The sequence below is a fragment of the Polypterus senegalus genome, chromosome 6 (assembly GCF_016835505.1).
Source record: "Polypterus senegalus isolate Bchr_013 chromosome 6, ASM1683550v1, whole genome shotgun sequence".
Classification (NCBI taxonomy): domain Eukaryota; kingdom Metazoa; phylum Chordata; class Cladistia; order Polypteriformes; family Polypteridae; genus Polypterus; species Polypterus senegalus.
This window is the reverse complement of record NC_053159.1, coordinates 87738280-87764674: the sequence shown is the minus strand read 5'-3', so window position 1 is coordinate 87764674 and position 26395 is coordinate 87738280. Positions and strand designations below refer to the sequence as shown.

At 37.1% G+C, this 26395-nt stretch overlaps 1 protein-coding gene across 1 annotated transcript in view; it reads left to right on the top strand.

Annotated features, from left to right (window-relative positions):
- LOC120531252 (contactin-associated protein-like 5) overlaps nt 1-26395 on the top strand; it is a 558720-nt gene that overhangs the window by 106527 nt on the left and 425798 nt on the right. Inside the window, exon 3 of the mRNA XM_039756501.1 lies at nt 3242-3435. Within this exon, the coding sequence (XP_039612435.1) occupies nt 3242-3435 (194 nt within the window). The remainder of the gene's footprint in view (nt 1-3241; nt 3436-26395) is intronic.

Genomic DNA, 26395 nt, shown 5'->3' with positions numbered 1-26395 from the left:
CACAAATGACCTTTCATTTATCAAAGATTTAAAAGAGCTGCTAAATGTTTATACAATAGGAACCCATAATAGGAAGACCTACTGCATGTTTCTCTAAAGCATGAGAATATTCAGTATGCATTTGCAGAAAATTGTACTCAGCAGCTTGGACCTCTCCATAGACTTAATGAAAGTTTACTTGGAGAGGAAATATATAACGATGAAGCAATGTTTCTTTTAGAGTAATATACGTATAATGTTTAACAACTCAGAATGAAATTAAGTTTATCACAGATCTTTGGGCCTTTTGTAAAAGATACATCTGCAAGGGCTTTTCCCTGAATCAGTCCTGAGATCATAAATTAAGTTAAAAAAACAGGAAAAGACTTGCTGGGATCTTTAAGAAAGCAAGAAAGGAAATAAGTTGCTTACCACACTTAAATTCAGACCCTAAGTGTTCTAGCGGCTTAGATGATAGTTTTAATGTCAGAGTGTAAATCTGAGCCAGCATGTTGTCTAATCGTACAAATGTGTGAATTATGTTGCAATTATCATGTAAAGTGCTTTCAGATGCTATTCACTGTGAAACACACAATTAAAAAACCCAAGATTAATTGATCGTCATTCTGATTGTCATGTGGATGTTATTCTAAAAATGAAAGAAGTAATTCAGCTGTACCATTCACTGGTTGAACCGATTAAAAATGATTTATAACAGAAAAAAAAGTGCTTGCCATTATACTAGAGTCCTGATATTCTGGAGTGCCATAAATAAATAGCTTGTTCTAGAATAGATGGCAAAAGGCTGACATCCATTTTGCAACCTTTGCACACTTTTCAAGGGATCAAGTCCTGTCTTCTAAAGCTTAGCTTCCATATGCAGGTAGCTGATAATGCAGATGTCCTGATGATGTGTGTGTTTGGTGGGGAGAGGGTGGGTGATGAGTTAGGTGGGAGTGCAAACAGACACGCCACAACGACTGTTTCATCTCCTGCATCACAGTGGCTCCTGGCTGAATTCCTACAGCCCAGCAGATGGCACATTTTGTAGTGTTTATGTGAATTCAAATGTTGATCAGGTAGGCTTATGTTTTTTTTATTCCTTTGCCACTCTTTCTTTCTCAAAGGGAAACTGCAGTGCCAAACATTCTAGTTCAAAATCAACAAATGTATTATGCTATACTGTGAAACTTATATAATGAAAAAAATATCTGCCAAAGAAATCCAGTAGCATTGGTGTAACAGATAAAACAAGCTAGCAGATAAGCCTTGCATTCTAGCAGAAATCTCATCAAGGGCTAGTTAGGAGAAAGTGGAGTATGGCTGCTGGACCCAAGCCATCATTTAAAAAAAAAAAAGTCTTTTTCAGATTCTTCCTTTTTGCATCTCAGTAATTAAAAGTGAAATGTGCAGTTTTTGAATAGGAAAAGAGGAATACTGCCTGCTGAACTGTCAGCACAATGTCTGCTTTGCTAGTCCCAAAACGTTACAATCAATCACAATTTCTGGACAACAATGAAGTGCATTTTAGGTGTGAGTGCTTTAGCCTTTGTTCATTAAGCCTTGCAAGTTTGACTAATGACTCTTTTCTTAACCTTATCTGAAATAGAGTTAAACAATAATGGTTATTTACCAGAATATTTAAAAAAAAATCTGCTGGCACATTTCCCATAAGCACATTTAAAACGGAAAAAGAAAATCTGCAGGTTTTTATTTTTTTTTTGTCGACTGGACAGCTGTCAATAAGGAGTACATTCGAAAAAAAAACAAATCTAATGCCATTGAGGAGCCAAGTGTTTGATTGCAGCTTTAGAGGAAAATCTATGCAGCTGAAAGCCAGTTGCTTCTCATCAGGAAACAAGACAGCTGACTAAGGTGCCATAATTTGTTCGTTTTGATTTGCTTACGGGAAAGCTTGAAACCTTTGTTAGTTAAATGATGGCTTGGTAGTTCTAAGAAAACTTCTGTACTGCACAGGTCAACCGCAATTACCACACGTCAATATAGGATGCCTTGGTTTAAAAAAGTAGTAAGATAACATCATTGTGGGGGTGCAGTGTTTATAACTGTGTTGAAAGCTTGTTGTGCACGCTGAAGAATAGTAAACCTGTACAAGCAAAAGCTATGAGCTTCATAACTTTATAAATAAGCATAGTTAGTACTGTCAAATGATGTGTATGCTATGGAAAAATCTCAGTCAGCCCTCATTGTCCACAGTAGGGGAGCCGCAAAGCTGGTTTTAGTGTTAATACGAGGAAGGACTGATTCTGTATTATTGGTACATATGAAAGTATCATTGAATAAGATGTGCAGTACATAAAGTACAATTAGTACATTAGCTATATTACTCAGCACTGGACCCACATTCTCTATCACGAAATAAACCTGAATATACAGTAGCTTAAATTCATCAACATGCTCTTACAAACCTATTTCAGAGTCTCTATTCATCTACTGTAACATATTGTATATGTCTTTAGGACACATTGGATTAACACATATAGACATATTAAGAATTTATTCTCTCTCTTAGCAGGATGATGGCCATGGAACTAACCTATTGAATCAACTAGCCCTAAAAATGAATGGTATTGGAGGGCCAGAACCATACCCAGCCATTGCTCAGACTGTTAGCTGCAATGAATAGCAGCTCCACCACAGTGCTTGCTAAAACCTAGGGCAACAGCCTGGGTGGAACCACCACTAGTGCAGATCTTGGTGGTAGTAGCAACTATTCAAATAATGCTTTGAAGACAAAAGTAGACCAGGATTCTATTTAAACACCAGTGGAACATGTTTCAGTCAGTCATAAGGGATAGGTGAGCACCCATCACTTCAAACCTCATACAGAATGAGCAGTCTGAAATTGATCCTGGCAGGTCTAGCTTTGCCACTCCCACTATTCATCACAAATCCACTTAATCCAAATTATTGTCTCAGTTACCAGTGGCTATGTTTGCAGCACTGGGCATGAGGAAGGAATTTCCTGTGCATGGGGAACTGGTCCATTACATGCCATGCACATACACACATAGCAAATTTAGGATCACTGTTTACCTGACCTGCATACATTTAGGATGTGACAGGGAAACCAAAATGGACCCCTTGAGAACATGCACACTCCAGACAAGTTGGCGAATGGGGACCCACAAGCGTTGATCTGTAGAGCCACATGTCTAACAACTGCACCCTTCAAATTCATCATTATTAGATGTTACCTCAGCCTGCAGTTACATAACCTCAGTTTCTACTCTCTTCCCAGGAGCAGGTGGCTGGTCCCCCTTGGAATCTGACAAACACCAGTGGTTGCAGATTGACCTTCGGGAAAGGATGGAAGTGTCAGGAATCGCTGTACAGGGTCGTCATGGAAGTTCTGACTGGGTTACTAGCTTTCTCCTGATGTTCAGTGACACTGATAGTGGCTGGAAACAGTATCAACAGGACGACAGCCTCTGGGTAGGATCTGCTTCAGTAATAACAAATAATACATTTCATTTATATAGTGTCTTCCCCGTGTTCAATGTTAGAATATTTGCTTTATGTTAGCAACAGTAATGTATTTTTTCCACAAAGATAAACTGTATGCAACTCAAAATCATTTATTTTAAGGATTTGATAGTGGATTACCTAAGATAAAGAATATGAGCTAAGGTAAAGTTAACTGTGGAAACAGAACTCTCCATAAATTTTGTATTTTCAATGGCCCCATGAGAACTACAGAAATGTATTAGTCTAAATGCGATTTCCATTGTGGGTGAAGCAAGTTTTAATGAAAGGGCTGAAAATGAACCAGAAAGCTTTATTCTTTGAGTAAGGGAATAATGCAGTCATGTAAAAGAAAATGACATACGGACTTGCAGAAACAGTTTTCACATACAGCATTCTTCAGTCTTATTATTGGATATAAATGTCCTTGCTTGTCTGCAATTTTAGAGTGCTTTTTGGTGGTGATTTGGTACTTTGCAGTAGGATGTTTAGCTGTTCTCATTTTTCCTTATCGTTAATGTAGACAAAAACATACACTTTGGACTCCAGTATATCTTCACAGTTTGATTCATATTTGACTGTGAAACTTTAGACTGATTTTATTCATTTTTATAGACGGAGCAATGTTTTTGTACCAGAAAGCTTTTCTTAATGTTTCTTTCACAAATGGTGGCAGAAACGAATTTCTTTAAAACCCAAGTTTGTTTTCAGATGTGTCATTTGTGCAGAATTTCTATTTTCTTTTTTTTTGTTGTCACTCTAGTTTCACTCTCCGGTCTAAAGACATGATGCTATCTTGAATGGTCTGATGTGATTGTGCATGAGTGTGCTCAGTGTATTTCTGCCTTGTGCAAATGTTTTCTTTGGTTTGGATGATACAGAAATTGTGAAGAATATGCACATAATTTCCATTATTTCTGCTGAGTAACCAATTTGCAAGTATGCACAAAAGAAGCACCTTGCACTAAATGAAACTATTAGCCAATACCACTGTAAGGACAATAAAGTTCTTAAAAAAGAAAAAAGAATGGTTCAAAAACAACCACATGTGATATTTTTTGTTGCATAAATGCTTTAACTTATATTAGTACTAGGGGCTCTGCCACCTGCTGGCTTCGCTCGCCAACCCCCGGGCGGGCACTATGCGCTAGCCACTTCACAGATCTGCCACTTGAGTATGGGGAAGCGGATGTACAATTTAAACAGATTGTTATTTTCATGGGAATTGTTACATATGCATAAAACAACTAACTATTTTACATTGCAGCGAGTAATAAACCATAGTAAAAAACAAAGTAGTAAAATGTAATAAATTGAAAGAAAATTATGTTTCATGTTGCGTTAGAGGTATTCGTTGCGTTATATGTTTTTGTTCTGTTTGGCGTTGAAATTAATACACAAATACTTTTTAAACTTACATTTTTACTGTAAAACTTCAGTAAAAACAATTTTTTGAATGAACTTTTTGTCAATATCACATTGAATTTTGATTCTGTGTTTGGACTTACATTGTGACAACGCAACGTATAACTGCCCATGAGTGGATATTGTTTCTTTCTCTCTAGTAAATAAACCAACTTTTTCAAATGTTTGTCCCTGTGATTTGTTAATTGTCATAGCAAAAGCTATTCTAACAGGAAACTATAAACATTTCAATACGGCTGGCATATCTCCTTTGGTGTCTAATGTTACCTTTCTTGTCGCCTGTTAAAATTTTTCCTATCAGAGTTGTCCAACCAAATTTTGAATACAACTGATCTTGTCTTATTGCATAGTCCATCACTCAGACATAAATTACACAATAACATTATGATACATCCTTCTTTCAACACTAATTTGGACGGTGTTAACAGTTGTCGATATTCTATGGGATATAGTAAGTTGACGTCTTCAGCTTCCGCACCATCAACCTCAACTGTTTCAGCATAGTCTACTGATACGCATTTAACCAATATGCTGTGTAACCGATTGACAATTTTCACGTTAATTCATTTGACTTCATTGTTTTTTGGGGCTAGGATTGCCCATACACTTCTTTTTCAGTAAGATTTGGACATAATAAGTCTTTTTTTATTGGAAACTTAAAATGAGGAAAATGTAAAAATTTATATGAGCTGAGAGCGCAGGAACTGTATCTGACAAAAGCATTCACATGAATGAGAAGTGAGAGGACCGTGGGCATGTTTGAAAATGGCAGAGAGGAAGGCGGGACTTGAAAAAATCTTTTGTCAATAGTAGATTTTCTTTTATAATAGAGAGATTACTATCAAGTAGAATTAATCAGTGCATTTTTTCCAATGGTAAGTCATATTCTTACTAAAGTATAATATGTGTTAGAAAGAGAAAACTTTATATGGTAAAATCTTATGAAGCACAGAATATAAAAATTATAATATCAGATCAAGCACTATAATGTAAGCCCCTGGGATAAAAACTGGAATGTATAAATAAATAAATACTTATGAAGAGAATGAAATTCAAGTATGAATATTTTCATAGAATATTTATCTACATCATTGATACCATCTATAGTTATGTACATTAAGGTTTTGCCTTGAAATGTCCCCCTGTAACCCGGTTCAGGATTGGGTGATCTTAGAAAATGGTATTGTATGTTGTAATGTGCCCTTGAATGGCTTGAAAGGCACAGTTAAATGTATTATTATTACTCTTTTTATTTCCTTCAAAAAATGTACTTTGTATCTTTTCAGTTGATGTAACCCTGAAAAATGCACATCATGTTTATGCGCTACATAATATTAACAATTTAAAAACAGTAAAAGTCTAAACAGTGTTGCAAGGATCAGGGTTTGAATGTATTTCTTTACTGATTGCACACTTTTTCAACTTTTCACTGCTCCATCTGGTGATTTTTCCAAGCTAGTGCAGTCATATTACTGAAAATTTCTGAAATGGAACAATCAACATGCAGTGTGTAACACACCACAAAATAATGTGGGACTACTCATGGATTTGAATGGCTGCATTTAAAAACAGCAAACAAACATTTGAGAATTCTTTTGCACAAATCCAAAAATACAACATTTATTTAAATAGCACATTTTCATACAAATAATGTAGCTCAAAGTGCTTTACAAAATGAAATCAAAGGAAGTTAATATAAATCATAAACAAACAAGATTAAGCAATAAATTATACAGGATGTAACAAAGAAGAAGGTAAGGTTGAATGGTCAGGCGTGCAGAACAAACAAACAAAAAAAACTTGTTAGGCTGGAGAAAAAAAAAAAAAACAAAATCTTCAAGGGTTCCATGGCCAAAAGGACCACCCAGTCCTAGCCATTCTACCTAATACAGATGGTCTAAATCAGTCCTCATGGTTTACAGGCTTCACATGGAGGAGTTTGATGATGATGGTCATGTGGACATCTGAGATACCCGCCATTCAATCCATAAACGCATGGACAGTGTGGTACCTTTAATCAGGTAGTGGTGGTGCAGATCACCACCACACAATAACCGGGAAAGACAGCAGAGAATAGAACAGGTTAGTAGGGAATTACAGAACCCTGAGAAAAATGATAATTCAATGCCCATAAAGTGTAATAGGGATACACCTAAAAAATGACATTTTATGCACATTGTCCTCTAAAATGGCAAGTTTAGTTTGATGTAAAAGTCACACAGCTAGTGTATTAAATTCATGGCATGTAAAAAAAGTCAAAATACTGTTCAGGGGATGGAATAGTGACATAATGATAGGCCACAGGGTGGTATGGACTCCTGTCTTTTCCTGCTGACATCAGTTTCAGCACAAATCCCAGAGATGGATCAATTGCTTTAATTGACATCTCTACACTGGTCCAGCAGTGAGCAAGTGTAGCAGTGCATGTGAATAAGTCCAGAAGTGGGTCAGCACTCCATTCAAGGAATGTTGTAGAATTAGGAAGCTAGTATAGCTTTTCACTCATCTCAGCAGTATTGCAATAAAAATAGACAGAGAAAAACATTTACATTTCATAATGGCAAGTACAAACATTTATACATGTGCTCTTCAAGGGGACAATCTGAAATGACAATGACATGGGAAAGAATATTTACAAACCTTAACGAGCAGACCCTAGTTTGATCCATGAACATACTTTTTCATTTTCAAAAGCAAGTTTTTTCCTGCATGTGATAGAAAGTCTTTTCATCAGGATTGGCAATCACTAATTAACACACTTTTTTTTATTTTTCTCTTTCTATTTCAAGGCATTTATTTTAGTTTTCACGTCTAATAAGCTATTTTATGATAATATGTTTAGCACATTTTCAAATGACGAAACCTCTTCAAACATGATGAATCTAATTCAGAATCATAGTGGGCCAATGAAGCCTCTTCTAACAGGGCATTCCAAGGATGTCTCTTAAACACAAAAAACAGAACAGACATAAGGAGAACATGCAGACCCCACAATGACAATGACTATGTGGGTCTATGGAGTAGCTTTTACATAGCAATATATATTGTGATGGATGGCCAGAGACACTGGCTGGGTGGAAAGACCGAAGGAGAGAATCTGTTTAAGACAGTATCTTCCCCGAGACACTAGAGGGTAGTCCCTCTGGGTTGCTACGGCATCACAGGTCCCTGCAGGGCATGCTTGGAATTATAGTTTGGAACACCCCTGTTGGGTAATGTGGGCGCCACGTGAGGGTGCTAAGTTGGCTCCTTTTATAGCAATCCCAGAAGTGCAGCCGGAAGAAGGTCAAGAAACACCTGGAGCACTTCTGGGATTGCTATAAAAGGAGCCAACTTACCACCAGTCATAGAGCCAAAGTCGGGAGGTGCAGGACAATGCTTGCGAGGAAGAGTGAAGGCTACAGAAGAAGAGATAGAGATAAACAGAAAGAAAATGAAGAAGGGCTGTGTTATATTATGTTGGGTACTTTCGGTACTGTATTGTTAAGTCGGGAGCAAAAGAAAACGCTTCCCTACCTGAATAAAGTGTCTGCTGTGTTGAACTTGAGTCTCAGCCTGTCTGTGTCAGGGTTTCGGGAGTGGTATGCCCCCTAGTGGTTCACACTATATATATATAATCTACTTTAGTCATATGAAAAGGTAAGTACACCAAAGAAAGTCCTAAGGTGAGGAAAAGCTCACCAACAGACCCTTCCACAACAAAACACTGATAGCAATCTCTTTACCTGTCCTACACTGTGGTGCAAACAAATTTCAAGAAAGACTAGATGTTTTGTTACAAATGTTGTTCGATATAACCTCCACATGCCCTTGTGCTTGTAATCCTGCTTTATGGCATTGGCAGCATGCAGCATTACCACCTGCACCAGAACAGGTCATTCACCTGAAGCTAAGCATGTTTGGCCCCAGCCAGTACTTGAATGAGAAACATCTATGAAAAGCTTGAGTTGCTTCTGGAAGAGGTGTTGGTGAGGCCATCAGGGGGCACTTATCCTGTGGTTTGTATGTTGGCCCCAGTGCAGTGACAGGAACACTGAGCTGTAGAAATGACGCAATTCTTCGGATGGGATGTAAAACTGAGGTCCTGACTCTCTGTAGTCATTAAATATCCCCAGGAATTTTTTGAAAGGAATAGGGTTATCCCTATGTCCTGGCTAAATTGCCCACCATGGCTTTGTCCATTCTGGCCCCCTTCTTATCTCCTGTCTCTAACTGGCTATCTTTCTCACTACTTCACAACCTTACAGCTAATGTGTGATGAGCATACTGACACAATAATGGCTGCCATCACATCATCCAGGTGGGTCAAGTGGTCCCCCACTTTCTATGAAAAGCACTTTGAGTAGTGAGCAAGGCAGTATATAAATATAATCAATTATTTACGACATCTAACATACTGTATCTGACTACTGTGCTTTAAACCTACCATTAGTATTTTCATATGCTGATTATTACTGCAGTAGCAGCATAATGGTGAAGTGGTTGAATGCTGCTGCCTCATGGATTCAGTGTCACCCACTGTGGCGTTCACATGTTCTTTCAATGTCTGTGGGGGTTTTCCCCCAGGAATTCCATTTTAACTCTCACAACCTAAGAATATGCAGGTTTGGTTCATTATTAGTTTTGCACTGGATGTTCATGAATCCAAGTGTGGATTTGGACTTGAATGGACCCTACTAAGTGATGGTCCTTCAGTCAGTCGCAATTCAGTGTGGTGTAATGGTTAAGGCTTTGGACTTCAGAAATTGAGGTTTTACTGTAGGTTCATATCCTCCTGCTGTCACTGTGTTACCTTGACCAAGTCAGTCTGTGCTTCAACTGGAAAAACAAAAGAAATATAATCATTTATATCTCTCAAGTTACCTTGGATAAAGGCATTAACCAAATAATAAGCAATAATAATAAATGTAATAATGCAGGGTCAGTTTCTCCATTACACCTGTTGCTGCTGGGTTAGTCACAATCCTGATCTATATGAAATAAGTTTAAGAATGTCATGTTAGTGTTATCATTATAGATTTGTGTAAATGACAAATAGAAACCCATCCTGTCACCAAAATTCACTTGGAATCAAGCAGCTAACACAACAAAAAAGGACACTTAAACGATGTAACGTCTTGTCATTCCATATTGCCTGATTGGTTCTTCTGTTTCTCTTATTATGTCTTGTCAGTGCAGTCTTGCACATATCTAGATTGCCTTATAGAACAGTTTATATATAGTACAGTGTATGTCAAATAAAGACATTTTGACTGATTCCGGGGAGCTTTATTTTCTGACCAAAGAAACTTTGGTTTCATTTTTAAGTCTGACGACATCCGGATGTAAGGATTAGACACTAACAATCAGTTTTTGGGCAGTATATTTAGAAAATCATTTATGGCGAAATCCATCTTAGCAGTAACTGAGCCTGCCCTCAAAGCATGTGTAGATTATTATATCTCACCTTCACACACTGCCCCATATTTCTGATATCAAACTGCAACCTTGTGTTTTCAGCTGCTTTGCCTTTAGGGAAACACTTGTCATGCAAGAAAAATGAAACCCTTACAACTACAACTGTCATTTGTAGTGATGCCCAAAAAACACTTTAAACTCTGGCAGCATGGAAAATCAGAAAAATCACATCAGGTGGATGAATACTACAGAGCTTAACTGCTCCATAATTTTGCCTAAAAGAGTGATCTTTTTCATTTTTTTTTACCTATGATATAGGTATTTTTTACCTACGATATAGGAGTTTGGACCTTCAGTCCAAGATACATTTTTTTGAAAATCTACCTTTTGTCAACATTTACAGATATTACAGCAGGCACACTGACAACTCATCTTAAATCCTCCATAGTGAGACTTTAAATGGCAGCTGGCTCTCAGCCACCAGGATGCCAGCAACAGCTATGCTTCCGTGAGTAAATCACACAGATCAAATAAATTGGCTGGGGAATTAAATCTAATCTTTTCAGTTTAACTGGAACAAAAGTGCTGTTTAAATTTATTCTTTTAAAATCATCTCTATTATAATCATTGCTTATCTGTTAGTGCAAGTAGAATGATAAGAGAGAGAATAAAACGAGACAGCCACTGGAAGGGAACATATTAATAATGACTCTTGTGGAGGGACATGAGTGTTTCTTTAGGGACACTATGAAGAGCTAACATTTGCAAAAAAACAGCACTAATTGCCATTACGGATTGAAGCAGACAACTCCAAAGAAATGACCTTTTTAACTGTGTGTGTAACCACAAAATTAGGACAATCGTTTGAATTACAGTTTTCGTGTGACAAAGCAAAACCTGATCTGATCTGTACTCCTTATATTAAGGAGTGTTAAGTAATATGTCATGGCAATTTTTAGCACAGTAGGATCCATATTCTTATCTTTCTTTGACATGCTTGAATGTTTAAACACGTGACAAGCAGTTTAGAAGTGACACTCGATTATGTGTAAAGATAACAACTGAATCCTGTCCCCAGTTTGTCTCGGCTCCTCAACTGTAGCCATCTACATAGAGCTCTATAGAGAGCCTTATGATGATGCATGTTGTTAGTGGTGCTATAAAAAATGAAGATAGATTTTTAACCTACACAGCTCCGAGTAGTGGATGCTGTGGCCTTGCTTTCCTTATTATGATTCTTATCTTAATTTTACTAGGGGGCTTTGCCCCTGCTCGCTTTGCTTGACATCCCCTCCCACCCCCCGGAGCACTACGCATTGTGAAGAGGGGGGCTGAACTCAGTCCAAGGAGACGTGGTCGCTCCTCCAAAACCCCTCTGAAACGGTGATACAATGGGAAACAAATACAGTTTTTTTCCCTCCTCTTTGCTCGATCAGCTGCTGGTTTGCTGCTGCTGCTGCCGTGCTGCGTGATCTGCATTTCATGTGGTGCTTCGAACATTTAAAAGCCTGTACAGCAGCTGTCCTTTTGTCTCACTGCCTTGTCTCTCTTCTCCCCCAGACATCCTTAAACACTATTCAATCTCTTTTTACTGTTCTATTATTTCACCAAGTAATATTTTCTGTTTGTTTGCACTTAATGCAATCTTTACTATCATTTTTTTAAATTTTCAAATTTTCCTTCTTCCATTATCGCTAACGAGCTCTGCATGTGTATCACACCAATGTTTTTGAATTCTTTATGACGTTCTACTTTGTCTTTTTTCAGCCCCCGAATTTTTAAGAGATGAGAGCACAGGAAGTGTGTCTCCCAAAAGCATTTCAACAACTGAGAGGTTAGATGACTGTGGTCTTGTTTGAAAAATGGTTGTAAGTACGGCATGACTTGACTATCTTGCGGGATGTGAAAGTGTCTCGCTGTCTCTCTTCAAAAGATCATGTCTCGTCGCAGGAAAAATAGTCTCTTCTCATCCCAAGATTTTTTATAATAGAGAGATGTAGCTGTTCATCTTTTCTATATATCTCTCACCTTTATGCCAACCTTGAAGTAGGAAAAAAGCAATCAGCTGTATACCTTTTTTCTACTACATTTTTTAGATATTTGCACTTTTATAGTTTGTGACATCAATTATCTGAGCTCAGTGATTATACTGAGTAACAATCTGACATGTGCATTGTAGCATTAGGCTCATAAAAAGGTAAGTACAAAGTTGAATAATATAAAATATCAAATTCTGTAACAGTGTTAGACACAACTAGAAATATTCTGTAAAAGTGTACATGATCATAGCAATTTAAAAGAAACTGACAATATAACGTGAATTATCTCCAAATTGGTCTTATGCATATGCATGTAACAGATTAGCCTATTTCATATTGGACATTATAGGGTGAACACAATCTTATAGCTAAATACAGAGTATTTAATAATAATAATAATAATAATAATAATAATAATAATAATAATAATAATAATAGAGTTTAAAATGCTTTAAAAAAAGTGCAGATGTGTAAGATGAACAGAGAAGTGATGGACATAGATTTATGTTTAGTAGCAGATGAGGGTAATGTACCAATAGATAATAAAGTCCCTATTTGAACATTAGGATGTACTAGCAATTTATTTTTTGAAACAATCAATTTTCAGTCTAGATTAGAACGTTGAGCACACACGAGTAATATAATAAGGTAAGCATGGCCACAACAAAGTGCACCTCTCCCCTTATTCAAAAAGAAATCTGATGTGCCAGTGATGCAGAAGAATTTATCTAAATTTAAGATACATATCTGAACTCTGATATTTATTGATAATTCTTTAAGATATTCACATTTACAGGGCCCACGGTGACCCTGAACTGGATCAAACAAGTTTGAAAATGCAAAGATGGATGGAATTTCTTCATGGATTTTTGCTACTGAACTTTGAAGGTGCTGCAAGTAAATTTCAATATTCTATTTACAACATGTATTCATGGACCATTGACTTCTGTTATAAAAGTGAGAAGCCTAATTTGCGAAATATTGAAAAAATGAAATTACCAGGCTGAAAGTGTAGATTACTCTCGGACATAGACATTAATCAAGATAAGAAGGTGAATGTGAAGTTTTAAATTTGGGAGGATTATTCTTTTTTTTGCTGGCAATGAAGACATAACCTGCTTAATGTTTAATTTAAAAAACATATTTAAAATGATCTTTTCTGTCAGTTTATTATGCTAAATAACTCAACCTGTTCATTCTCTGACAATAAGTTTTCTGTAAAAAATCAGTCATTTGAACGAGCAGCTTTTCCTACCTCAGTAAGGGAGGAGTAATACAGTATGTCTTGAAAGACAGTCACACGTTACAAGTTTTTTAATCTGTCTTGGCTCAGAAATGACCAACTGTTATTGCTAGCAGTCGTTGGTCTTAGAAAATAGAGTGTCATAATGATTAAAGAGTATTAAACAGGAGAAGTGGTATTTCAGAAAAACACATTTATACACATGTAAACCAGAAGAGTGCATTTGTACTTGCTTTTACCATACCAGTACATTAAAACTCATTTATATTATCACACAGATGAGGAAGTTTCAATTTTTAAATTATTGTCTTGGTGTTTTTAAGTATAAAAAACTTTTGAGCGGAGAGAAAGTGAGATTTACTTACAGTATATACTGTACTTATGTATTTATTTATTTGTTTAAATAGCCAAAAAGCCAAATTTCCCCCGGGATCAAATAAAGTTCTCTCTATCTATCTATCTATCTATCTATCTATCTATCTATCTATCTATCTATCTATCTATCTATCTATCTATCTATCTGTCTGTCTGTCCTAAAACACAAAGAAACAAACTCAGTATACTTTGTCTGTCACCATGTCAAGTCCACATACAATATAACACAACTTATTTTTTGTATAGCACTCTTCACTGAGTTCAGACACAGAGTACTATGAACAGTTCTCAGTTAAAGTACAAGTACAGATTATGCTAATTACTAACTACAGAACTATTACATATATAAGTGCAGGTCTGTTGTACACAGAACAGGGTAGAAAATCATTAAACATACATGGAAACCAACAATACCTATTCGTTAATTAACTGATGAACTGTAGCCAGATGACAATGGTGGAGATCAAAATTGTAAAAGAGAAAGTGAAAAACAAAGTCACAGTCCTGGAGACCTTTGGCCAACTGGGCGCTTACACCTTCCTGGGTTTTCTGTAATGCAGTCTCTGCTGGTCTCTTCTAATCTCTGCTGACATTGGAATGGAGCCCTCACTTGTCTTGCATCCATTGCAGTCATCTGTTGTGATAAGAATACAATATGTTTTATGGAAATAAGAACATAACCATTTCCATTGTATAAAAAGCTCAGGATGAAAACAGCTATAGTACCTGTAATTAAATGAGTCAATCAGGTGACCTCAGCTCTTATTATAAGCTTCTCATGCAGAAAGTGAGTACCTGAGCTCCTTCATGCCGCAAATGCCCCATATTTGAAATTGAGATTTTATAATTGTAGTACTTTGGTTATTTCCCTTGGTATGTTTTGGTTTAAAAAATCCATCATTTTTAATGTATATGTTATGATTGAATTGCTTAATAGAAGACACCTTAATACTATATCATCTGTATGTACACACATCAAAGTTAGATTGTTGGCTCTTATTGCATTTCCATATCACCTTGATTAATGCAAATCAGAACATTAGAACAAAATGAAAGATAGTGGTATGGGTCAAGGATCATGGTCAGAAATTCTATTCATAATTCCCAGCAATCCATGCCTGAGTCTTCTTTAGGGTAAGGAATACAAGTTACTTTTTAATAAACAAACAAATTAGAGCTTCACAGTACATTTCTATCTCATTCTTGTGGAAACTAGAGAAAGACAGATGCTTAATAATGTACTGTTAACATATAACAAAAGTGTTCATGGGAGGTTAAATATATTTTTTTAAAAATTGCACTTCTGTCTGGATGCAAAATTCCAAACATATTTTGTGCATTCCGATTTATAAATCTATTTGACATTACCATAGACAGTGTGATATGAATAGTTTACTATTGTAAACATCCCAGTATATTGTCACAAAAAGACTCCAGACAGTCAGAAAGGTTTGGAGCAGCCGCCTGTATACTATGATCCTGGCTGCAAAAGGCTGAAAATTGATTGTGTTGTTTACAAGACTGAGTCCAAAACAGAACTGACTACTTGGAGGTAAGATGGCAGTTTTAAGGGCTGGAGCCGGAAGTGACGTCATCAGAGGTGCCGGGACCTGGCGGGATTTCTCAGGAATGGTCTGTAAGGAACTGAGAGAGAGACAGTCAGCACACTCCGCCACCCTCTAGTCTGATGTAGTATTACGATTAACTCAAACCCTTTAGCAATCTCCTAATCACACGTGTATGACAATATCAAAAATGGCCCTCCTTAATGGCCTTAATCCAGTGACTAATATATTTCACACTTTGTAATGTTAGCTAGATTTTTAATAATGTGTTGACCAGGAAAAACCAACACAGAGAAAGCATTTAGTGAAATGATAGGTAAAAAGAGAGATACTGCTTTTGCTATGATGGGTTCAGGAGGAAAATATTGTTATCTTACCATTTTCCACAATACCAAATACAACAGCGATCACAACATTAACTTTGCAAGTTCTGCCATAGTGTTTGGGATAATCAGCAGCAGTGAAGTGGTAACATGGCAATAATCTAAGTGTCTTCAAATAAAAGAGAAATGATGGGAACCACCATATTTGCCTCAGGGTCAGTAGACTAACATTGCCAAGTATTATTGACTGCAGATGCTCAATACCTCCAGTGGTTGAAACTGCGGCACTGAGGTCAAACTGGAAGAGGTATACCTTTTGAAGTGTCTGAACAATTGCGTGATGCTGGCAGACTGTCAGCACTGTCAAGCAGTACAGTAGTAGTACTGTAGTTATTATAATATGTATACTTTAAACAGTAATAAATCTCTCAGCTCTATGAGCTAAATTAAACAAATGCGTCATTTCCAAGTGTGCTTCCTTTTAATTTTTTTTATTAAACTCAATGATAATCACTTTCCTGCCACAGATGGATAAAGTGTGTTGATAGTTGATTTACTAACTCTGTTTATTATGCAAGTCCAGACTAAGTGATTTGTACCTTTGAGCACAATGTACGGTAAGTGAGAGCTACAGTTCTTAAAGTCCCTCTTAATGACTTTGTCTCAAAAGGCATCACTGAGATTTTGCAGCCATTTCCTGGTTGTCACTGTTTTAATCACCTCTGATACTGGGCATTGATTTTCTAATTTATAGAGCAGGTTTGCCTCATACTTTTTAACACAACTACACACAGGAGAAATGACATTTAAATGGTTTTAATGCCTATTTATGAAAAAGCTACCATCTAATTTTCCATTAATTGCAAAAATGTATTTAAACCATTTTAAAGTCTGTCTCCTTTATGCATATCTGCACCCAGTTTATGACCATTTAACCACACTGTTACTAACAGAGCATTATCAATATATCTTTTATAACATTTCAACCTGAATGGAAAATATTACCAGCTTGCATTGTTTGTGTTTCAAGTCAAATGCAAAAGATTATTAGCTTGTATTGTGTAACACAACAAGAAAATGCAACAAAATACCCTTTAAAAGTTTTACAAAATAAATATAGAAAATAACAAATCCTATCTTAGTGCACTGATTTCTAGAATCCACCCCAAGCTTTTATATTTGCAAAGTCTTTGCAAAATGGCATCCATAAGATCCCCTTGACACACAAGCTCTCATTGGACCGTTTTGTCTTTCTTGGTGCATTATTATGTGTAAACGGTAATATTTCTTGGATTTCAGACCACTATCCTTAAAATGACTATAAGGTCAGCCACTATGGAATAACTACAATCTGGCAGAGGCAAGAGGCCACTTTAATCCTGAGGTGGGCTGTGCTACGTTCAGTAATAAAAACGAGCCAGTGAGGTGTGCATACAATACAAGAACATCTTTATTCCTGCTAACTTATGTACGTACGCCCAGCACAATCCCGCTCACTAATAATTTCCTTTAATAGAACAGGCAGTGGAGCTGATTTGTATAATGGTCTGCTTGGTTCAAGTCATCATGCATTCTGACCTTCTGTAGCCCACATAGTTGTCATTTCCACTCTTGCTGATATTGTTACTGATGGCACCATTACAAAAACAATTAGTTTCTGCACAGACATTCCTGTGCCTCCACAAGCTCCCGACCTGGGACAAAAGTTCCCTGCTGTTCTATACTGCAAGGCTCCAAAAACCCTGGGCGCAAATGGTTTCCAGATCTATGGCCTGGCATTAAAGGTCAGACCACAGAGAAACAAATAAATCCCAAAGCAGTTTACATGTGCAGGCGGAAATCACACAGTCTTACATGCAAGTGTTACACATCGTATTAGTACATTCAACTAAAGAAATTTCCTTTAATTTTGTTATTGCTAATGAAAGATCAAGTGTATGAATGTATTGTCTACATATGGTGAATAGTTATGAACCTGAACTTTACCTTTGCTCATAAGCACTTGTGGATCATCTTCCAGGCTCAGACACAAGATGCAGTACCATGCTGGGGCAAGAGGGAGCACTAATGCTAACAGTGCCATCTCTATTCTCCTTTGTAGCTCCCAGGAGCCACGCCCCAGGTCAGCTAAACCACGCCTCTTCCGATCAGGATGGAAGAAGGCTTCTCAGTCTAACGGGGCTCCCTGACTCAGATCTACTCAAGAGATCTGGAAGTTTTGAGAAGCCACAGAGTCTGGGAAGGCATCTCTCATATCTTATTTCTGTTACGCCACCTTGCACTCATTTTTGTTCCATATTCAACACTTTGCCAGTAAATGCGGTGGCTAGGTTGGCACCCCAGTCTTTCTTTGGTTCTACACTCCCTCATTTGTATTTCACATTGTGTAAATGCTAATGAATGTATTTAGTACACTCTTAGACATTTGCCAACTTTAACTTCTAAAAGACATACTACATAGTACTGTTTTGGTTTTATTTTGATTTTAGTTTAGAGCTTTTTGAACTGGCATGAATTACATTGTGGGATGCTTTATTGATCTTTAATTGTGCAATGGGTGGTGCTGCTTCCTCGTAGCTCTTGGACACCAAGCTGAAGCCCAGGTCTGGTTGCTCTCTTTACAGAGGCTGCACACTCCCACGTCTATGTGGTTTTTTCTCTGGGTATTTTAGTTTTACTCCCACAATTCCAAGTTATGTATTGGGTTAGTTGACACCTTGAAATTTCTCCAGCATAAGCATGTGGGCTGTAAAACTAATGTTTTTGTACAAGGATTTTGTCTAGCTTTTGTTTAAGTAAAGAGATAAGCAATAATTCTAAATTAATTTTCAATAGTTTTATTCACAGTTTAATGTTATATAATCAAGAATGGCAACTGAAAAGATCTGAGGTGTTTTAATGAGAACAATATGTAAAAACACAAAGCACTGCAAGAATGTTTCTAAACTTGTATGACACAGTTAAGAAATGAAGTATGAACAAAACACAGATAACATTTTCTTAGGCACATTATTTTATCCTTCGCAATGTCAATTATGTCTGGCAGTGTGTAAAGTATCTTCGCAACTTCTGTGTTGTGTCCAAGTACAAAATTAAATTTTTGCAATTTTTAAATACTTTAACATTTACATTTTTAGTTGTATAATGATTATATTAACTTGACACACTCATTATAAGGAAGGCTTATGAATTCCACTTTTCCCATGAAAAAAGAGAAAATATAGCCTACTATTCTCCCATCACATTTTTGCAGATTTGCTAGTTATATTCACTGTTAAAGTATGAGAAAGAAAATCTAAATGTATCTTCCAGTCAAGCTGTTAATTTATGTCATATATCTTTGGCATCCAATGCACCGGGCATAAAGTCATTAACACATTGTGTAGAGCCAGCACTTTAGCTCACAGGAAGGGAAACAGTCTCACACACACACACACACACACACACACTTTCTCTCTCTCACACACAAGGCCAGCTTAGTTTTAGTAATTTTTCCTGACACCATGTCTTTGGAATGTCAGAGCACACTCTCACGAACATGGGGAGAAATACTTCACAAAATAAACTTTTGAGTAGTTTTCAAGGCTGGATTTTTCTGTTTTCTTTTTTAACATATTTACTTTCCTTATTTTTGTAATAAAAGTGATTATTAACAGGTATATGCAAAGAACGGTTTATTAAACATACGATAAAAATCTCCAAATTAAATGTCTTACAGCTTTTCTTTGTAACACTGCAAACTGTGGTAGTAGTCTGGGTACTGTATCTGCAATATTATCTTTCTTCCAATAATTTTAAAATAGTCTCAAACCAATACTGAATAAGATAGCTCTTTAAATCATCAGAGTTTCTGAGAACAACAATTGCCTTCTGTTCTACTTCGTGTCAAGTGATTTTCTCACCCACGTAGTCCTGAACAGGGTCACTGGGGTGTGCTGGAGCCTATCCCAGCTAGCATAAGGGCGCAAGGCAGGACCAGACCTTGGACAGGGTGCCAGTCCATCGCACACACACACCCACCCATACTCCAAACACACACTAGGGATAATTTATCATTTCCAACTCACCCCGCAGACACAGGAAGAACATGCAAACTCCACGCAGGAGGGACCCCGGGCCTCTTTACTGCAAGGAAGCAGTGTTACCACTGCACCATCGTTCTACTTCAGCTTTTTCGGACAGATTCACAAGCAATGCTAAATGAATGTTCTTCCATTCAGGATGTAAATTTGACATCTATTTTGTCACAAGGTCATTAACAAATTGTATATAGCACTTTAATTCAAACGAGACACACAACCGGAGTCGCAGACATACTTGCAGCATGGCAACTTTTTGTAACAGCACATACAGTTAGAAACTGGAGCATGAGAAAAACTCTCAAGAACATGGGAAGAACATATCCGTCCCACACACGATATAACTGGAAATATGAAGAAATGCAACTTAACATTTTCAAACCCCCTCAGTGTTTAGGGTTGTAGTAGTTCAGAACTTATCCAGATGGCACAATGCACAGGGCAGAAAACAACCCAGGACAACCACAGAGCCTAAAAAGAAATGTAATTGCATTCATTATTTTAAAATAAAATTAATGTTTATAGTCCAACAACACTGTATGCAAGGCACGAGTATACAGACACCAGTTTTTCTGGGATATGCTCACACAATAATTATCAGTAAACCAAAACCTGCAAAACAATAAATTAAAACTATAAAGTGCTTAGACTTCACAATTAGTCCCAGTTTTTTGAGTATAGTCTGATAAGTGTCCTCTGTAATGATTTCCTAACCGCCTCCATGTCATACCTGTCACATAACAGTTGCCAAGTAGCGATAATTATGACTCTTCCACAGAAGAGAAGGCCAGAACCACTTAAAAAACAGAAAAGAAAGCCTTGCCCAATATGATACTCCAATAAACTCAATAAATTCAAATTTATGGACAAAAATTTAAATGAAGAATCAAAATGCAAAATTCACAATCTAAGCCCAGTTGTTATGCTGGTCATGAATACTCAAAGCTGCTTGGATGAACTGCAGCACAGGCTTGCTGTGTCTGGTTTTTGATTCCCGTCAACCTCTTCGTATTATTTGCTGGCACTATGGATAGTGGGCAATCACAAAGATGCATTAAAAAAAGACATGTTTTCGAGAAATTGGTTTAAAAACAGCTCTCTGGAATATAAAAAAAGTATTGCTATCAAAAAAAGTTAAACTGTCAGAGATGCCACAGCAAGATTATTTTTTTCATTTTGACATACTTTTATTAATCCCTAAAGGGGAAATTGTCATTTTTGCAAGACCTTTTGGGGACACAGGAGCAATTTTCCGGTTAAGGGCATTGCTCATGCCAGTGGTTCTTATCAAATTGTTGAGATCAATACAAACACTGCTAAAAGTTGAAATCCGAAATCTCGGATAGTGAGCTGAAGCATTGTGCTCAGTGTTATAGCAAAGCCATTGTGATGCGACACATAATACCTCTTGGGTAGCATTTCTTGTGTCTTAGCGACCTACCAATAAAATAATGAAACTTTAAAATACTAAATGAAATAATAAGTATATTCAATGATAAATCCAAAACGAGCATATGGAAATATTTCCTGAAAATTAAGCTTTAAGGATATTTTTAACAAATGAATAGAAAAAAAATTTATAAGACAAAGGACATTTTTATCAGAGAGATATCTGAGTTTTACCATTTCCTAACACCAGTTAAGATTACATTAAGAAAAGAAAAGTAACAGTAAAACAGAATGTAATTTAAAAAAATGCTAATTCAAAAATTAACACGAAAGCTACTCAAAACTAACTAAACAGAAATAGCAATTAAAGAACACTTTCAAAACAAAACAGAAAGAACAAAAAGAATAAGTAATTTCAGAGACAAAAATTTCAGGAATCCAGAATGACAAACTTATTCAAAGCTAAAAACAAAAAAACACTAAATGAGCAAAAGAGAGTGCAAATATTTACAGTAAGGGGAAGAACAAAAGAGAGCGGAAGAACATAGTTGCAAAAGTAAAGGTATGCCACATCTGTAAGCTAAGGCATGTAGAGGACTTTTATGGACTCTCCGGGGAGTGCTGATTGAATTTTAGCAGCACCAAAGAGTCCTAATTGACAAAGATTAGGGCAGTGTTTCTCAAATAGTGGTGGCTCCGTCAAGGGGGGCGCGTTTGACCTCGGGGAACATGCTTTTTTAGTTTTCTTTTACATTTTTTTTGAATTTAGAATGCACTTTAAATCTTTTCTGTTACATTTAATAAAGCTATTCTTTGTTGTAAATTGGTCTATATTTCTTTCTTTTTTTATTCTCTTATACGTTAATAAGGATACAGTGTTATGCAGAGGTGTACTTATAATAATTTTATAGACAAATGATAATATTTATAGTCGCGGGGGGGGCGCGAGATGTTTTCTTCTTTCTAGGGGGGGCATGGCAGAAAATAATTGAGAAGCACTGGATTAGGGTAAGAGAGCGAGGATGAAAGGAAAATACAACAGAAAATGAAGACAAACCAAAAGTAAGGGAATGGATAAAAGTAACAAGACCAAAGAAAATGACAAACAACTACTTTAATACTCCAGGAACTGCTGATAAACACTCGGCATATACTGTATGCTGTTTAATTGCACAAACAATACAGTTTGCTCTTTTATTATACAAAAAAAAAATCTTTGTTTAATTTTGCATATTCAGAAGCAATCACTTCATCTCATAAGATCATATTAAACCAATTAAGGTAAATATATGAGTTTTTGAATCTTTAGTGTGGATGCTCTTTCCAAATCCATCCATCCATCCATTATCCAACCCGCTATATCCTAACTACAGGGTCACGGGGGTCTGCTGCAGCCAATCCCAGCCAACACAGGGCACAAGGCAGGAAACAAACCCCGGGCAGGGCGCCAGCCCACCGCAGTCTTTCCAAATCTAACACTATAAATGGAAACAAGGCATTTGTTAGTACTATCATACAGGATTTTCATAACAGTTTATACATGTCTCTAATATGACATAATATACTTCTTTAAATATATTGATTATATTACATAGACGAGTTTACATATGGTACTGCACATATCTGCTATAAAGGAAGTCTTTGTGATAAAGCCTTGAGTAGTAGGAAAAAAAATACATTTGTGCAAACACACACACACACATAAACAAAGAAACAGAGGTATTACAGTTGGTCAATGATGATAGCTTATTTAATTTTTATGAATGCTGCAACAGCATTGAACATAAAGTATCATACTGCTTTCAACAAGATTGTGTTACTACTTGACTACAAAACAAAACTGTTTAATAATTGTTTATACACAGTTACGTTGAATTTAATGTAAGGTTTAATGATAATGCTATGACATTCTTTTATCGCTACGGTGTAGCTGCGTTTGCATTTCAAAACTATTGAATGAACGTACAGCACAAGCAGAACAAACAGCTTCACTTTGTGCAACTTAGCCAATCGCATTTCCATTTTAGCGCCATGTATATCACATACTCAGATGAAACACCTGAAACACCTGAAACACCTAAGTACAGAAGTAAAGGGTAACTTTAAAAAAAATGTATGTTGACACAGAGAATGAGCAGATCTTCTGTTAGCATATAGTAAGTAGCATATGGGGCAATGCGATCTACACCGTAGCACAGATAATGAAATCTACTTTCAAATCATAAAAGATTCTGAATTAGCAAACATTCCAAGGTGTTCATAAGAGATAAGTACATAATAAACAAGAATAGTTGTGTTGAATATTTGAATGTGTGCTTTAGTATTAGGATGTTGTACTGTGTTAGTCATTATAGATGTAGTGAGAAGTCAAGCAAAATGACACCTTTTATTGGCTAACTAAAAAGATTACAATATGCAAGCTTTCCAGGGAACTCAGGCCCCTTCTTCAGGTAAGATGTAATGTGTGCTTTAAATATTTATGAAGTCTAAATATTCTGGATTGTAATAGACATTTGTCATTTTTCATCTTTTGGTAGAGATTCACAAATAGATAGATCCCTAGTAAAGGATCAAAAATCAAAAATATAGTGAGGGAAATAAGTATTTGATCCCCTGCTGAATTTGTAAGTTTCATTTTAATGGAGAGAGACAGAATATCAACCAAAAATCCAGAAAAAAACACATTACATAAAAGTTATAAATTGATTAGCATGTCATTGAGAGAAATAAGTATTTGATCCCCTACAACTCAGCCAGAATTCTGTCTCCCACATGTGGCACACAGATTACAACAAATTAATTACAGATATTCCTGATCTCAACTTGTTATGTGTATATAGCACACCTGTCCACAGAATCAATTTCTTCCATTCCAACCTCTCCACCATCATGGGCAAGATCAAAGAGCTGTCAAAGGACATCAGGGAGAAAAATGTAAACCTGCACAAGAATAGAGTGGGCAACAAGACTATTAACAAGAAGCTTTGTGAGAAGGTGACAGATGTTGGTGCGATTATTTGGAAATGAAGAAATACAAAATGACCATGAATCTCCCTCGGTCTGGAGCTCCATGCAAGATCTTGCCTCATGCCTCTCTCCATTAAAATGAAACTACCATACAAATTAGAGACCATTCATTTCTTTGTAATCGAGCAAACTTACAAATTCAGCAGGGGATCAAATACTTATTTCCCCCACTGTAATATTCAGTGACATTATAATAGTCTAGAATGAAACCCCACATGCTTATGTTTGAAATTTGTTCTTTTTAACTTTCAGGAAGTGGTTCTTAGAGGACTAGGACCACCAGTAACCACCTGTAAAGAATCAGATTTCAAAATTATTATCATGTTCATGATCATTAACCTGGAAATAGAATAAAGTGACACTCCATATGCTTATCTTACCAATCAACATTTTTGGAAGTTTTGTGAAAAGGATTAACTTTGATCCTGCGTGGGCTGGCGCCCTGCCCGGGGTTTGCTTAGTGCCTTGTGCCCTGTGTTGGGTGGGATTGGCTCCAGCAGCACCCTGTGACCCTGTAGTTAGGATATAGCAGGTTGGATAATGGATGGATGGATGGGTTAACTTTGGCCACTCGTATCCTATTACGGGGTGAACCCCTGTGGTTGGGTAATGTGGTATTTACAACTTTATGTCCTGTGGCAGACTGCCGGAGTCCATGACTGGCTGGGACACCCCTTCGCTATATGCTCAGGGGGAGCAGCCATGGACAGTGCAATACCTCTGGCTGTACGCTTGATGGACGCCCCCCTGGGTTGGAGCGGTGCCTCGGGCTTCATGGGAATTGGAGTTGGGGGCAGCCCTGTTGGGTCCCACAGGTGCTGCCAGGGGGAGCTGCAGCTGGAACTCCTGAGCCCTTCTGGGCAGTGTTTTCACTACACCTGGAAGTGCAGCTGGAACTCGGCAATCAAGCATCTGGAGCACTTCCGGGTGAAGTATAAAAGGGGCCAGCAGCCACCACTCGAGGAGCCAGAATCGGGAGGAGGAGGACGAGGTTGCAAGGGAGGAGTGGTGGAGGAAGAGAGAGTGCTTTATTGTGTGTTTTATTTGGGGTTTTTGTGCTTGGGACTGTGTACTGCCTGTGGGACATGGGGAAGCAGGCACCCACAGGTGAAGAATAAAATAAATCTTTGTTTATTTTACATGTGCCTCCGTGTCCAGTCTGTGTCGGGTCGGGCACCTACCTGTATATTGCGCCTTTTTCACAGTCCTTATGATTATTTTTGCGGGAATCACTTATTGGTTTACTCTGTATCATAATGGTACGAAATGACCTAAAAATTATTTTGTTTGCGTCTACATGGCCAAAAATTGGAGGAACTCCAAAAAGCTTGATCTTTTGCATAACTAGATGTTGAATGATGTATCATGTTTTTCTCACACTGGTGAGTCAGGAGGTAATAGACAACAAAACAAAAGTGAAGTGATTTCAAAGCGCTCATAAGTAATTCTTATGAACACATGAATCTCAAAGTACATTCAGTTACACGTTTTCTGAACCAACTTATCTAGTGTAGTGCCTGATAGTGAGGAAGAGCAACTGGCACTAGGTAGGAAGTATTTCTGCTTAGAACCCGTTATAGGTCACACTTTCGTAAATGCACTCACTCTACCACTTTACACTTCTGCCAGGTCAAAGTCTCCAGTCAAACTAACTGAGATGAAGAAGTTTAAGCAAACACAAAGCAAGAGAGAGACATGTCAATGTATATTTCCACCACATATTGCAAGTTATACTTCATATAAACTTTAGAACATGTGATTTGGGCCCATCGACTTTCACATTCAACTGACAAATCATTTTGTAAGTATTTTTCAATGGTCAGTCACCCGATCTTAACTTGAAGTGGGCAGGAAACCCTAACACCAGGAGAATCTGCAGGCTCCTCACACACCTAAACCTAAACGACAATCAAAATGCTGTTACCACGCTTCCCACACTGAAAAATTGTGTATGGGGGACAACACTGAAAAACTGCATAACAATGGGGAAAAACATCTCAGCTTTACATACTTCAGAAAAAAATGGTTAGGCTTTCCGTGATACTTTTTTGTAAACTAACTGACACTG